Consider the following 15,706-nt stretch of genomic DNA (forward strand, 5'->3'; position numbering starts at 1 on the left):
AGGAGTGGGGCTTTTCCTGAGGGGCCGGGTTGTCACTCTTTTTTCACCCTTTTTTGGTCCTTCGAGTCTGATTCTGGCGGCTGGCAGGTGTGTCGGTTCCTGGGTGGTCCAGTGGCTGAGACTCTGAGCTCAGACCCAATGCACGGGGTCCCCGGGTTCAATCTCTGGCCAGGGAACTAGATTCCACATGTTGCAACAGTGCTCACATGCCGCAACTAAAAGGAATCCGCATTCTGCAACCAAGACCCAGCGCAGCCAAATTGATGAAGAATGCTAACGTGGTAAAATTAGCATATAATGAGACTCAAGGTCTGTTGGAGGTCAGATTCATCACCAGCTTGGCCCTAGCTGGTTCCCTCTGGGATTTTTGTTTGTAGCTTCCTTTTTTTAATCTCTGGACCTTTTATTTATTTATTTATTGTTCGGCCACACCGAGCAGCAGGCAGAATCCTAGTTTCCCGACCAGGGATCAAACCTGCACCCCCTGCACTGGATGGCAGGGTCTTAACCTCTGGACTGCTGGGGAAGTCCTTGAACACTTTAACTTGAAGATGTGTGCTGATTCCTGCTAAAGGTGGAGGTCGGAGGGTTCTGGGCAAAGATCCAAAGCAGCTCTGGCGGCAGATGGGGAGAGGTGGCGTTTCTGGTTGAGGAGCCAGCAGGGTGGGGACCGGCGGGACCCCTGTGTGCAGGGCTGCGAGTCCTGGTGCGCCCGTTATCTTCTAGTGAGGAGGCCGCTGTGAAAGTCCTGACGAGAGGATGGGGCCCGCACAGGGCAGAAGGGGAGAGGCCGAAGAGGGTCAGCCATGACCCTGACGAGCAATGTGTATGCGTGTGCTCTTTGCAGCCCCGTGGACTGCAGCCCACCAGGCTCCTCTGTCCACAGGATTCTCCAGGCAAGAGTACTGGAGTGGGGTGCCATTTCCTCCTCCAGGGGACCTGGAGCCTGACACCAGTGAGTGACTAACTCTAGCAGTGGTTATACATGACCGCACTGACTGAGGTCTTTCAATAGCGGTTCGTGTGGTTAGGTCATCATTTGTGACTTACTAGCCTCCTTTCCTGAATTTACTAGTATTACTATTTTAAGTTTATTTTTGGCTGTGCCGGGCCTTTGTGTTTTTCTAAACTTGCTTTTAATTGAGGGATAATCACAGCATTGCGTTGGTTTCTACCAGACATCACCGTGAATCGCCACAGGCTCACCCATGTCCGCTCCCACTTGAGCTTCCCTCCCGGCTCCTCCCCGTCGCACGCCTCCAGGTTGTCACTGAGCAGGTTCGAGTTCCCTGAGTCACGCAGTAAATGCCCCTTGGCTCTCTAGCTTACGCATGGTCACGTATGTGTCCTTGTTTCTCTCTCCATACCTCCACCCTCTCCTTCCTCCCCCTGCTCTGGGTCTTTGTGCTGTGAGTTGGCTTTTCTCTAGTTTCAATGAGCCGGGGTTGCCCTTTGTTGCGGCGTGTAGGCTTCTCATGGCAGTGGCTTCTCTTGCTGCAGAGCACAGGCTCCAGGCGTGGGCTTCAGTGGCTGTAGCGTGCGGGCTCTAGGGCGCCCAGGCTCAGGAGTTACAGCACAGGGGCTTAGTTGCCCCATGACATGTAGAATATTCCTGGACGAGGGATCAAATCCATGTCCCCTGCATTGGCAGGTGGATTCTTAACTACTGGACCACCGGGAGAGCCCCCTTTCCTGGATTTAAAACATGAGCCAAGTCGTCTCTGCTTTGTATGCTCCCCTGTGCTTAAGAGAATGCCAGGGGCAAGTCCCCAGTCTTCGCCCCCTGAAAGCAGCTTCAGAACTGCAGGCAGAGAAGAGATGTCACGGGTGTGCCCAGACCCAGAGGTGATGCCGCGCGTGCGTGCTAAGTCCCTTCAGTCGTGTCTGACTCTGTGTGACCCTATGGACTGCAGCCCACCAGGCTCCTCTGTCCATGGGATTCTCCAGGCAAGAGTACTGGAGTGGTTTGCCAGGCTTTCCTCCAGGGGATCTTCCCAATATAGGGATCAAACCCAAGTCTCTTGTGTCTCCTGCATTGTCAGGCAGGAAGCCCAAGGTGATGCTCCCTGATCCAGTTGCCATTTGGAAGATGCCCACGGGGCAAGCCCTGTGGTAGGCACAAGACCTCGCTTACTTCATTTAGGTCTTGTAACATCTCCGTGAGATGCGGATATTCCAACTGAGAAATGGAAATTGTAAGAGGTTAAGGACTTTGCCTGTGGTCTCAGGACTGGAAAGTGGGGAAGCAGAATTTGGGAATCCAGGCCTGGCTTCTTTGGAGCCCCTGGCATTCAGGTGATGGCTCTAATCTTTATTGAAAATAACGTTAAGGAAAACAAGTGGTGTCACTCTGCTTCTGTGAATCAGACTGAATCACAGCCAAGTACGTGCACTTTAATGGAGAAAGCGTTGGTCTGTGATTCAGAAAAGCCTAAGAATAAATGCTGGTTCCGCCCCCTATCAGATGCTTGATGTTGGCAAGTGCCAAGCCCTTCTGTGGGCCTGAGTCTCCTCATCTATAAAATGGGACTAATTTTACTTTCCTTTTCCGTTTTTGTGTGTGTGTGTGAAAAACGAGTGATATTCTTTTGGGAGATACATGCTTAATACAGAGTGGCCCTCCTTCAATTCTTTCTCTCTTGGGGGAATGTCCCCTTTGTAAGGTACGAAGGCAGATACTAAATTTATTCACCTTTGCATCCCAGAAATTGTGCACTGTGCTAGGCTTTTGAACACTCTCAGTGAATGGTTCATTTATTTACTTGGCTGCATCGGGTCTTTGTTGCGGCAAGTGTGATCTTCCCCTGCGGAGCTCGGGCTCTGTATCTGTGGTGTATGGGCTCAGTAGATGTGGCGCCTGGGCTTGCTAGCTCCCTGGTATGTGGGATCTTAGTTCCTGGATCAGGGATGGAACCCTTAGCCACTGGAGCGCCAGGGAAGTCCTGGTGATGAAGTTCTGAAAAAGGGGTGTGCTTTCATCTCCAAATGTCCATCGTCACACTTCAGGGCACACTTCTGAGCTGTGTTCCTACGCTTTATCAGAAGGCCAGGCAGTCAGAGCAGAGCGGGTGGCCACTGGGGTTTGGATACTCCAGAGCAGAGACACGACCCAGAGACCAGGCCTGCTTCCCTCAGTGTGCTTTGCTAGAGTGTTAGCCTAAGGGACTTGCATTTTTTCTTGGGGGCCAGGGAGTATATTTAGTGGCGATTCGTATCCTGTGTAGAGGAGAACAAGTATCTTTGAAGTTCCTTCTCCCTTAACTTCTCTCTGCATTTTCCATCTTTCTACTATAATGAAATAATTTCAGCATCTGGCCAATGATGTCACCCTTATTCTTATTGCTAAAATATAATTTTCAAAAGGTTAAAAACATAATTCTTACTGCAAACATAAAATGAACATTGGGCCAACAATTTTATTCAACTCATTAACTCACGAACCCATAGATGCTTAGACGGGATGAACTTGATAAGTTCGGCTCATCTCCTCAAATCCTTGTCCCTTCAAGTCCCTGCTGCCATGATTGTCCCCGCATGACTTTAAACAGATTTTTAAAAAATGTGTGTCCAGATTTCTGGTTGTTTGCAGCAGGAGGAATGATCCTTAACTGCCATTCCTAGAAGAAGAAATTCCCCACATTTCTTAAGGTCTTGATGACAATGTACAGTGTCGTTGCAGGGTGGTGATCCCAATGACCAGGGGTATGGTATGGTTGTGGGGTGGTGGTCGTGCAGGTTGTAGGTTACAAATAAAATACTCACTCAAATATTCTCATCTCATCAGCCTTTAACCTCTTAGTCTACAATATGCCAGGGAAGTTTTGGCATCTCAACCTCATTGATTTATGATACTGGACCTTTTGTGACCCCACAGAGTGTAGCCGGCCAGGGTCCTCTGTCCGTGGAATTTCCCAGGCAAGAATAGTGGAGTGGGTTGCCACTTCCTCTTCCAGGGGATTTTCCCAACCCAGGGATTGAACCCACATCTCCTGGCGCCTCCTGCACTGCAGGCAGATTCTTTACTGCTGGGACATCAGGGAAGCCCCACTGATTATGGGCCATTGTTAAATCCAGGCTTCAATAAACCAAGGGATCAAACCTTAGAGCCACTCAGATGTGCTGAATAGAGCCTGTTATGCAGAGTGAAGTAAGTCAGAAAGAGAAAAACCAATATTGCATATTAATACATCTGCAGGGAATCTAGAAAATTGGTACTGATGAACCTATTTGCAGGCAGGGATAGAGACACAGATGTAGAGAACAGACTTGTGGACACAGCAAGGGAGGGCAAGGGTGGCGCGAACTGAGAAAGCCGCACTGAAACGTATACGCTGCCATGTGTGAAATAGGTCACTAGTGGGAACCTGCAACACAGGGAGCCCGGCGTGGTGCTCTGTGCTGACCTAGGGCTGTGGGATGGGGGTGGGCTAGGAGGGAGGCTCAAGAAGGAGGGGATATATATATATATATATATGTAGTTATGGCTGATTTGAGTTGGTGTACAGCAGAAACCAACGCAACATTGTAAATCAAATTTCCTCCAATTAATTCCTAAAAATTAATGACAAATCCTGGGTGAGTGTAACATGTGTTTATAAATTTTGCAGAATCCAACCTTACATTGCATCCTTCTTGGTTTAACACTGTAGATTCCATTCCCATCCATGACCTCAGCTTCCTCTCGATTCATGTTGACAGGATGTTCCGATTTCCTTGGTGTGAAATTTACCTCCACCCCGTCCCTAGCAGATCTCACAGTTTTCTTCTGGGCTCAGCTAGGAGTTTATTCTTGTCATGGTCCCAGAGCCAGTGAGGTGGCAAGCGGTCAGGATTTGACAACAGGCATCTATATGGGAGGCAAAAGCCCCAGATGAGAGACCTTCTTGTGAATATGGCTGATTTCCCCAAACAGGGGAAGAGCGGGTGCTTTTGTAGGCAAGGGAGGCTGGGGATTGGGAAGTCAACTTTTAAAAAGATTAATAGTATCTTAGTTTGTTCAGCATCTCTGGAATCTACAATTTTGTTTTCATTTGTATTTATGAAGCTTTATTTTGAATCTACTCCCCCTCACCTTTCTATTGATCAGTCTTTCTAGAGACTGTATTTATTTTTCAATATCCAACTTTTGGGTTTATCTATTTTCTCTATTGCATTTCTGTTTTAATAACTTTTTTGGTAACTTTATGAATAATTTTGTCAATTTATGTTCTAATTCTGTTGCTCTCTGCTTCCTATTTATTTCTTTGAGTTTCTGCATTCCACTTTCTGTTTTTTAAATTGAGATATAATTGACAGAAAATGCTGTGTAAGCTCAACATATAAAATATATTGATTTGATACATTTATATGGCAATATGGAGAGAAAATGGCAATCCACCCCAGTATTCTTGCCTGGAGAATTCCATTGACAGAGGAGCCAGGTGAGCTACAGTCCATGGGGTTGCAAAGAGCCAGACATGACTGAGCAAGTAACACTCACTGTCTCTGTTACACACTATATTGCAACATGAAAGCCACTGCGGCATTAGCTAACGTCTCTATGGCCTCACATAATTATCACTTTATCTCTGCCTCACCCAAATATTCCCTTCACAGTCTATGGTCCTGCTTCTCTCCTGTCAATGTCCTAATCTCAGCAAGAGAGTTGCTGAGGTTGAACACTTAACCTTTGCAACAAAGGGAAAAGAATCTGAAAAAAAAAAAAAAGGAGATATATATATATACACATACATATATATAGCTGAATCACTGTGTTATACATCTGAAACTAACATGATATTGTAAATCAATTATAGCTTAATAAATAAAAATGAGAAAAAAACAGCTTTGCAAGAACTTTATGACCTGAACAACATTAAAAGTTAAAAAAAAATTTATTGGAGTGTAACTGATTTACAATGTTGTGATAGTTTCAGGTATACCGCAGAGTAACTCAGTTATACGTATGCATATATCCACTCTTTTTTAGATTCTTTTCCCACGTAGGCCATTAGAGTATTGAGTAGAGGTCCCTGTGTAATACAGTAGGTCCTTATACTATATATATATTTTATATATAGTAGTCTGTATATGTCAATTCCAACTTCCCAATTTATCCCTCCCTCTCTGAACAATTATATTTAGGATCTGAGGATGACCCTTGTCTGTCCTGCAACTGTACCGGATTAAGGCTTCCTTGAATTTCACTATACCTGTATCTTGAAATTAAATTTAAAACTTCATGCTTATTAAAAAAAAAAATCAACTCTTCAGGGCAGACAGAAATAGCCATCTATTTCTTGTAATTATCATTGTTGCCATGGCAACCAGTGCATGAGGCAAGAGCCCCCCCCCAAGCCTTGTCCTCCCTCCGCCCATCACACGACCACCGTGCTCATTTGAATAATCCTGTGGCCACTGCGTGCCACACATGATTGCAGTTCTCTTGCCCCCAGTGTAGGCACAGCTATGCAAGCAGTCCAGCCATAGTTCCATACTGTGTGTGCTGGGGCCACTCCTGGCATCGGTCACAGTCCCTGCAGGAACCCAGGTCAAGAGACCTGCAGCTGAACAGCCGTGGGCAAGATTAGGGCGCCAACTGTATGAGTTTTCTAGGACTCCCTTAACAGAGTACCATCCATAAACAATGTGGGTTAACAACATACCCGTCACACACCTCTGGGAATCTGACATGGAGGGTTAGTGAGATTGGTTCCTCTTTGTTGTTTCTATTTATTTACTTGTAACTTTAAACTTTGTATTGGGGTATAGCTGGTTAACAATGTTGTGATGGTTTCAGGTGGACAGTGGGGGGACTCAGTCATACACACACATGCATCCACTCTCCCCCAAGCTCCCCTCCCATCCAGGCTGCCACATGACACTGAGGAGAGTTCCCTGTGCTGTACAGTAGGTCTTTGTTGGTTATCCATTTTAAATATAGCAGTGTGTGCATGGGGAGAAGGAAATGGCGACCCACTCCAGTACTCTTGCCTGGAGAATCCTGTGGACAGAGGAGCCTGAAGGGCTGTTGTCCATAGGATAGCAGAGTCAGACACGACTGAAGCGACTTAGCATGCATGCATGCATTGGAGAAGGAAATGGCAACCCACTCCAGTACTCTTGCCTGGAGAATCCCAGGGACGGGGGAGCCTGGTGGGCTGCCGTCTATGGGGTCGCACAGAGTCGGACACAACTGGAGCGACTTAGCAGCAGCAGCAGCAGTGTGTACATGACTTTCCCAAAGTCCCTAACATCCCTTCCCCCTGGCAACCATAATTTTGTTTTTAATATTTATTTTTATTCATTTGGCTGCAGCGGGTCTCAGTTGAGGCCTGTGGGATCTTCATTCTGTGTTGCGGCATGCAGGACTTTAGTTGCTGCATGAGAACTCTTGGGCTTCCCAGGTGACTCAGTGGTAAAAAATTTGCTTGCCAATGCAGGAGACACAAGAGACATGGGTTTGATTCCTGAGTCAGGAAAATCCTCTGGAGGAGGAAATGGCAACCTATGCCAGTATTCTTGCCAGGATAATCCTCTGGACAGAGGAGCCTGGTGGGCTACAGTCCATGGGGTTGCAGAGAGTGGGACGTGACTTAGAGACTGAGTAGACATGCATGCACGCGTGCAAACTCTTAGCTGTGCCATGTGGGATCTTAGTTCCCTGACCAGGGATTGAACCCGGGCCCCCAGCACTGGGAGCACAGAGTCTAAGCCACTGAACCACCAAGGAAGCCTCAGGGTTGGTTCCTTCTGAGCGGAGGATGTGTTCAGGCCTCTCTCCTGGCTTCTAGTCATTCTTTGACTTGTGACAGCTTGACTCCAGTGTTCACATCTCCCTGTGTCCAGATATCCCATTTTGTAAGGACACCAGTCATACTGCATTAGAGCTCACCCTAAAGACCTCAATATAACTTAATTTCATCTGCAACAACTCTATTTCCCAATAAGGTCACATTCTAAGGTACTGGGGATCAAGGCTTCGATCTGTGAATTTTGGGGACACTTCTAATACCAACCATAACCAAGGTCCGTCTAGTCAAGGCTATGGTTTTTCCCGTGGTCATGTATGGATGTGAGAGTTGGACTGTGAAGAAAGAAGAATCGCCGAAGAATTGATGCTTTTGAACTGTGGTGCTGGAGAAGACTCTTGAGAGTTCCTTGGACTGCAAGGAGATCCAACCAGTCCATTCTAAAGGAGATCAATCCTGGGTATTCATTGGAAGGACCGATACTGAAGCTGAAACTCCAATACTTTGGCCACCTCATGTGACTAGTTGACTCACTGGAAAAGAGTCTGATGCTGGGAGGGATTGAGGGCGGGAGGAGACGGGGACGACAGAGAATGAGATGGCTGAATGGCATCACCGACTTGATGGACATGAGTTTGAGTGAACTCCGGGAGTTGGTGATGGACAGGGAGGCCTGGCGTGCTGTGATTCATGGGGTTGCAAGGAGTCGGACACGACTGAGCGACTGAACTGAACTGAAGTGCCCAGTGATGAGCGACAGTGAGATAAAGGTATCCATTCATCACAATATCCACTTGGGCTGGATATTCTCCACTGGCCCCTCCGGATCCCCTCTCTGACCACCTCCACCTTGCCCTGTGTCTAGGAGCCTGATCTCTGCAGACAGCATATCCTGGGCTTCCCTGCCTTTTCACTTCTGTTGGACTTCACCAATGGGAGGCACAGGCAGGAGCCTTGGGGGTGGGAGGAGAGAGAGGTCAGGGCACCGTACCCCTAAGGACCCTTCCCATTCCCTCCCAGCTGCTTTCCTATGTTACTTTCCATGATCTAATATCGTATAGTTTATATTTACCACTTGGCAGATAATGAGAACTTGGTGCTATGGGTTTAGTTGCTCAGTCGTTTGCTACTCTTTGCAACTCCATGGACTGTAACCCACTAGGCTCCTCTGTTCATGGGATTTCCAGGGCAAGAATACTGGAGTGGGCTGCCATTTCTTTCTCCAGGGGATCTTCCTGACCCAGGGATCAAAACTATGTCTCCTGCATTGGCAGGTGGATTCTTTACTACTGGGCCACCAGGGAAGCCCAATAAGAGCTTAATAATGTTTAAAATATGGGTGAGTGTGTGTGTGTGGATGGTTTCACTTACAAGAACATCTGTACATTTAGTGCTAACAGCTGACATTTACTGAGTGCTTATGTGTGTTCTAAGGACTTGAATATGTTATACACTGGATAGAACCTATAAGGGAGATGCTATGATTATCCCAACTTTACAGCTGAGTAGACTGAGGCTTCCTGAGATTGCAGTTACGGCCCAGATCAAGGTTGCATGGTGAAATAGTAGCCGGATTGGGATTTGATCTGTCTCTAGGGCAGTCTGTCCCTAGAAGTGTGCCCTAAGCCACACGAGCACCCCTGCTGATCCGCTCAGCAGACCCGCCCTCCTGACTTGTGCCAAACACATTCATTTCCCAAGTCCTGGTCAAACCACAGCTGTTGCGTGGGGCTTTCTCATCCTCTCCCTGAGGAGCCGCCCCTTCATTCTGTGCACCCCTACTGTCCCCAGCATGACTCCCACAACACCTTGTGCCTCTTTCCTACCTTCAGGGCGGGGGCCCTGTTCCACTCATCCTGCAATTCCACGGCCTGGCCCTGCGTCTGATTGTGGGTGTGTGTGTGTGTGTTAGTCGCCCAGTTGTGTCTGATTCTTTGCGACCCCAGGGACTGTGGAGCCCGCCAGGCTCTTCTGTCCATGGGTTTCTCCAGGAAAGAATACTGGAGTGGGTAGCCATTCCCTTTTTGGGGGATCTTCTGGACTCAGGGATTGAACGCGGCTCTCCTGCGCTGCAAGCAGATTCTTATCGCTGAGCCACCAGGAACCCAACTGTGGGAGTGTCAACGACTGCTTCTGGAAGGGCTATTTTCAGTTGTGCTTGCCCATTCTATATGCCCTGGGGTCCCCAAGTTCCCCTGCAGCACAGCTGACTTCCTTCCTCAGTTGGGCTCGGAGGATGTCTGTCCACGGCGTGCGGTCCCGGCCAACAGAACTGGCCCCCTGGGTGGGTGGTCCTGTCTGTCCTCGGCACGGCCTCTCAGCTGGCATCTCACCTGCTGGGTCAGGTCCGGGTTTCCAGGCTGATCTCTCTTTTTTTTTTTTTGATGTGTTCATTTACTTTAATAACACTACATTTACCATGTTATCACCATGGAATGTAAGTTCAGGTTAGATAAGAGAATTTCACAAGTACAACAAAGCATTCTGTGATATACCAAAGTTTGTATAATGTCAGTCCAAACCAGCTTGCTCATCAATGACTTCCATTATAGGCATTTCATTTAGTTGATTCTTTTGGAGAAAATAAACATACTACACACATTAAAAAGTGTTTTTCATTTACCTTTGCATTGAGAGAGAGAGTGAAGTCGCTCAGTAGTGTCCGACTCTTTGCGACCCTGTGGACTGTAGCCTACCAGGCTTCTCCGTCCATGGGATTCTCCAGGCAAGAATACTGGAGTGGGTTACCATTTCCTTCTCCAAAATATATGTTTCAAAATAATTTAAAATTATTCTAATATAACAGCAGCAAAATATAATTTTGCAATTACAAAAGAGCTAAAGGGAGCTACAGTTTGTGTCACTCTCATGTTTACAACTATGATTCTAAAATGAATACTACTTCAAAGTGGCTCTGCTACCAGCTTTTAGGTTTGGTTTAAAAACACACAGACTTGCAGGGAGGTTTATAATGTTGTATTCCATGCACTGTTCTGAAAGGGTTCCTCAAGAGCCAACCAGCCCTTAAAACAGTACTCAGTCCACAAGGCAGTCAGAAAGTTAAATTAACTGGGGTAAACAGAATTCCTACATTACATCAAAAGCATATGATATTCTGCAGCAACTGGGAGCATTTTCAGGATTGGCATGTTGTCTCCTTTAGAACTAACAGAAGAGTTTAAGAAGGTGGACAGGTACCACTATCAAGTGTAATTAAAAGTGACATGTTTCTTTTGTGCTGATCTGACTCCCCTGAATGACCTAGCTAGTGAACTAGTCACCAGTAACCTGGTCACCAAGCAAATCAAGCCTGCAAGAAAGGAAGCCAGTATTCAAATTACCATGTTCTTGTCTGTCCCAATCAATTTATTTTCACCATAAACATATAACCTCAATATGAGATGTCTAACTAAAGCAAGCACCACCAACACGACCAAGGCAGCATCTCCTCTTCTAAGGTTTAGGTTTTCCCCAGAATTCTTGATACAGGGAATAGCCCATACCAAGAGTCATTGCTCCCACAACAAAGCCTTGGGCTGCCACACACATGTGGATCAGGTGAACAGACATTTTAGTATCTCCCCTGCTCTTCAATCTATATAACCCATAGGCAACAATTGCTGCAAAACCTGCCATTCCAATGGGGACAAATGGTGCCTCTCTAGCTTTTCAGATAAGTTTAGATCCCTGATCTTCATCATATGAAGAAAGAGAAATATCTGTGTTGTTTGACATAGTGATTGAAGAATAACTTCAAGACGTTTCAGGTTCCTACCGGATTCTGACCCCACTCCCGCACCCGCCGTCCAGCCCCAGGCTGATCTCTTTGATCCTCTGTGAACAGATTCTCCCCTGAAGGAGCTCTACTCAGCCCCCAGTAGTCTGGTGGGGGCTTTACTTTTGCTTTTCAGTTGTGTCCTAATTAACAGTCACATTTTGTCAGGAGTCCCTTTGTCAAAACCTAAGGGTCCTGTTGACAGTTTCTTTTCCTCTCTTTCTAGGATGTTGGATTTAACTGCCTCCTCCAGGAGACTGCTCTGAGCCCCGCCTCCCCCATCCCCAACTGTTCAAGGGCCGCTGAAAAGTAAAAGTGTTAATCACTCAGTTCTGTCGACTCTGCCACTCCACAGACTGTAGACCACCAGGCTCTCTTGCCCATGGGATTCTCCAGGCAAGAATACTGGAGTGGGTAGCCATTTCCATCTCCAGGGGATTTTCCCGACTGCTGCCCTGTGTCTATTTCCACCAGGCTTTGAGGAAATACTCATTTTTAAAGCCCAACCTCCACTTTCCCTATAGCTTTTCTTTACTGTCACCTACTCCATATTTCCCAGCTTTTCAATTCTCTGAGAACCAACATGCCTGGTTTCGTTCATGGATAGGGGACCTGCACGGCAGTCCTCACATAGGCATCTCCCGTGCCCATGAGGGTTGTGCAGTGTTGAGTTTGGTCTGACACTCCCTTCAGATTCCTACAGCATCGCCCCTCTTCAGCAGATCCGTGGGATCACTCCTGAGTGCATTGAAAGCGTACACTCAGCATTTTTAAAAAGCAGAAGAAAAATTTTAGTTTTTTAATGTTATTTTTTGGTTACTTGTGAAAATGTTTCTTATTTTTATCTTTTTATATATTTGGCTTCGAGGAGTCTTAGTTGCAGCAGCTGCTGCTAAGTCGCTTCAGTCATGTCCTACTCTGTGCGACCCCATAGACGGTAGCCCACCAGGCTCCCCCGTCTCTGGGATTCTCCAGGCAAGAACACTGGAGTGGGTTGCCATTTCCTTCTCCAATGCATGAAAATGAAAAGTGAAAGGGAAGTCGCTCAGTCATGTCCGACTCTTAGCGACCCCATGAACTGCAGCCTACCAGGCTCCTCCATCCATGGGGGTTACTGGGCAAGAGTACTGGAGTGAGTTGCCATTGCCTTCTCCATGTGGGTTCTAATTCTCCAACCAGGGATCGAAGCCCAGCCCCTTGCATTGGGAGCTTGGAGTCTTAGCCAATGGACCACCAGGGAAGTCTCTGTTTCTTGTTATTTTAAAATAAATTCTATTTATTTAGCTTTGGCTGTGCTGGGACTCCTTGCTGCTCGGGTTTTTCTCTGTTTGTGGAGAGCCGGGCTCCTCTTTACTTGCGCTGTGTGGCCTTCTCATTGTGGAGGCTTCTCTTGTTGCAGAGCATGGGCTCTAGGGCCTGCTGGCTTCAGTAGCTGAGGCACACGGGCTCAGTAGTTGTGCAAGGGCTTAGTTCCAAGGCATGTGGGATCTTTCCAGCCTAGGGATTAAACCCCTGTCTCCTGCAATGGCAAGTGAATTCTTTACCACCTAGACACCAAGAAAGCCCCGCTTATTATTTTAAATGCCACACTTGTGTTTCATGGCGTGCATGCTGTCCCCCCAAATATAAAGGCCCTAGGTCGGCAACCTGCAGCTGTGACAAGAAGATGCCTTTTCCCCATCTCCTCCTCCTCTTCGTGCTGCTGCTCTCCGGACTGCCTCCCCGCAGGGACGGAGGAGAGGAGAGGGGCCCCGGCGCCCCCCGCGAGCGCTGGAGAAGAGGCGGGGAGCAGCCGGGATCGGACTTCCTCCCTCCACTCCGGAACTGCCTGGAGCCGCCAGGACTCGGAAATCAGGGCGTCCCCACGGGAGCCGGCGGGGTGGGCGGGGCGCAGGCGGTGGGCGTGTCTGGGGCGGGCCCGGGGCGGGGCCGGCACGAGGGCTGCGCGGGCTGCCGGGGCGAGCTGCGCCGGCCGCGCTCCCTGGACTTCGGAGCGCAGGGCGCCCGCAGGCTGCGCTCCCCGCCGCCTCCTCCCGAGCGGGCTCGGCCCGGCGGCCGGGGCGATGTGAGCCGGGGCCCGCGGGCGCGGCCGGACCGCTGCGATGTGGCTCAAGCCCGAGGAGGTGCTGCTGAAGAACGCTCTGAAGCTCTGGGTGACTCAGAAGAGCAACTGCTACTTCATCCTGCAGCGGCGCCGCGGGCACGGCGAGGGGGGCGGCCGGCTCACGGGTAAGGGGCGCCGCGGCGGGCGGGCCGCCGGGCCCGGACCTCGCTCCTCGCCGGGCCCGCGGCCCCAGTCCCGGGCTGCGTGCGGCGCAGGTGGCGGTTTCTGGGGAGACGCCGGGCTGGGTCGGCCCTGCCTCGGGCATGTTTTCCTTTCTCCTGCGTTTCTCCTGTACGCTCCCGTCGAGGTGGCGGCCGGAGGCACTCGGGCTCGTGCATTTCCCCGGGCGGGGCAGGTGCCTTGGCCGCCCGGCCCGGGGGCCGCCTGGAGGCCAGGCTTGACTCGGGAAGCCAAGGAGAGACCTGCGCTGGAGCGAGGGCCGCGCCGGGCGGAGCGGGGCCAGGTGACAGCGGGGCCGCCCGGCCATCTGGACGCGCCCGAGGCTCCAAGTGGCGCCGCGGTAGGGACACTTGACCAGCCCCCGGCGAGACGAGGCTCGGGAGGCCCTGGCAGCCTGAGACTGTCAGGGGGATGAGCGGGGCGGGCGGGGCGGGCCGCGCACCGTCTACACGCCCGGAGGAGAAACCCAGGTGGAGCGAATCCCGAACTCGTGATCCTAGTAGCAAAACCGAGCGGGTCAGCTCCCCACCCCCACCCTTTCACTTTATTTCTAGGAATGAAAGGAGGAAAAAAAAAACCTCAGGCTTGTAAAATTTATTTACCGCCCCCCCCCCACGCCCGCCAAATTTAAGGTCCAAAACTCTTTGAAAATCAAGCATTTGGACAGTTTGCGTCAGCGGGGACACCTGTTTGAAAGGTCAGTGGAGGAATATTAGGAACCTTTTTTCAGTTGTATGTAGGGAACCCACATGGAATTTCAGATTTTGGAATCGGAAGTAAAAGGAACCTTAAGAGCTTCCCATCTTGTCCCTCCTTATACCCAGGAGGAGACCAAGGCCAGGGAGGGAGCGGTCAAGGGGCCCAGCCTGGGTCCCTGGGCTCCCTGTTGGTGACTCTGCTGTCTGCTTATTTTGAGGGAGGCCTTCCAGTCCTGATGGGGGAAATGCGATTAGTACATACTGAAAGGGCCGAACCAAGTCCCAGGGCTTGCTTTACCCTGCCCATACTTTATACTGAGGAGGCCTGGAAGCTGGCAGACAGATTCCTTAGGGAGGGCAGACTTCACTGAGCCTCAAAGAGTCAATAGGAGTTGGTGGGATTTCTGGTTGGAAGGGGCAGTGGGCTGGTGGTCGGTGGGAACAGGTGGATGGCAGGTGGGCCTGCTCTGGGAACTGTTTGAGGCTCTGTGTAAGGGAATTAGCATGGAAGATCAGAGGTCAAAGGGGTCATTGGTGGGCCCCTGAGCAGCACACTGGTTCTTAGTGCCTGGGCTCTTGGGGAATGGAGGTGAGTGGCATCCCGGTGGGGTGAGGTGCTGATCTGAGGAGAAAAGTCTGGAAGAGGGGTCTGTCCCCTCCTTGATCTTTGAGCGCAGCGGAGCTTTAATCTTTGGTGTGTTCGGCACAGAACCTGGCCTACAAAGGGCCTCCTTTAGTAGAGGGTGAGGACAGAGCTGAAACAGGAAGCATGAGGAACATTGGTTCAGCAAGCGTTTGTTGACTTGGTTCCGTGCATGCTGTCTCTGGGATGCTCCTCCCGCAGGTGGCTGTGTTGGGAAAGACTTCGGGTTATTCAGCATCGGGCGGGGGAGATGGTCCAGGCCCAGAGGGCAAAGCTTGCGGTCCTGTGACTAAGAGAGGTTCAGGACAGCTTCTCTTCTGGAGTGCCTGCTTTGTGGTCCAGTCGGTCTTGCTGCTCAGTTGCTCGGTCGTTTCCGACTCTTTGTGACTCCATGGACCCCCGCCAGGTTCTGAACTCAAAATGATGCTCCTTCTTGCTCTGCATTCCAGCATCAAAGAGTGCCTGTGCCTTTGGTCTTACTTGGGCTTGACTGTGGTTTTGGTTTGTTGTGAATATGCACAATTTTCTTACTCTTAAAATATTTTTATTTGTCTGGCTGTGCCGGGTCTTAGTGGT

General features: G+C 49.6%; 1 protein-coding gene and 1 pseudogene across 5 annotated transcripts in view; one reads left to right on the forward strand and one right to left on the reverse strand.

Moving 5' to 3' along the window:
• Window positions 1-10,951: 10,951 nt before the first annotated feature.
• On the reverse strand, window positions 10,952-11,480 carry LOC148776247 (HIG1 domain family member 1A, mitochondrial pseudogene; annotated as a pseudogene).
• Window positions 11,481-13,450: 1,970 nt separating this feature from the next.
• TBC1D8 (TBC1 domain family member 8) overlaps window positions 13,451-15,706 on the forward strand; it is a 147,837-nt gene continuing 145,581 nt past the window's right edge. For all 5 annotated transcript variants that reach the window (XM_088841632.1, XM_055400991.2, XM_088841633.1 and 2 more), the window contains exon 1: window positions 13,451-13,734. In XM_088841632.1, the coding sequence (XP_088697758.1) occupies window positions 13,608-13,734 (127 nt within the window). In that variant the 5' untranslated portion in view covers window positions 13,451-13,607. The remainder of the gene's footprint in view (window positions 13,735-15,706) is intronic.

Source organism: Moschus berezovskii, chromosome 11 (genome assembly GCF_049115385.1).
Source record: "Moschus berezovskii isolate FMDL1 chromosome 11, NW_MosBer_1.0, whole genome shotgun sequence".
NCBI classification, from domain to species: domain Eukaryota; kingdom Metazoa; phylum Chordata; class Mammalia; order Artiodactyla; family Moschidae; genus Moschus; species Moschus berezovskii.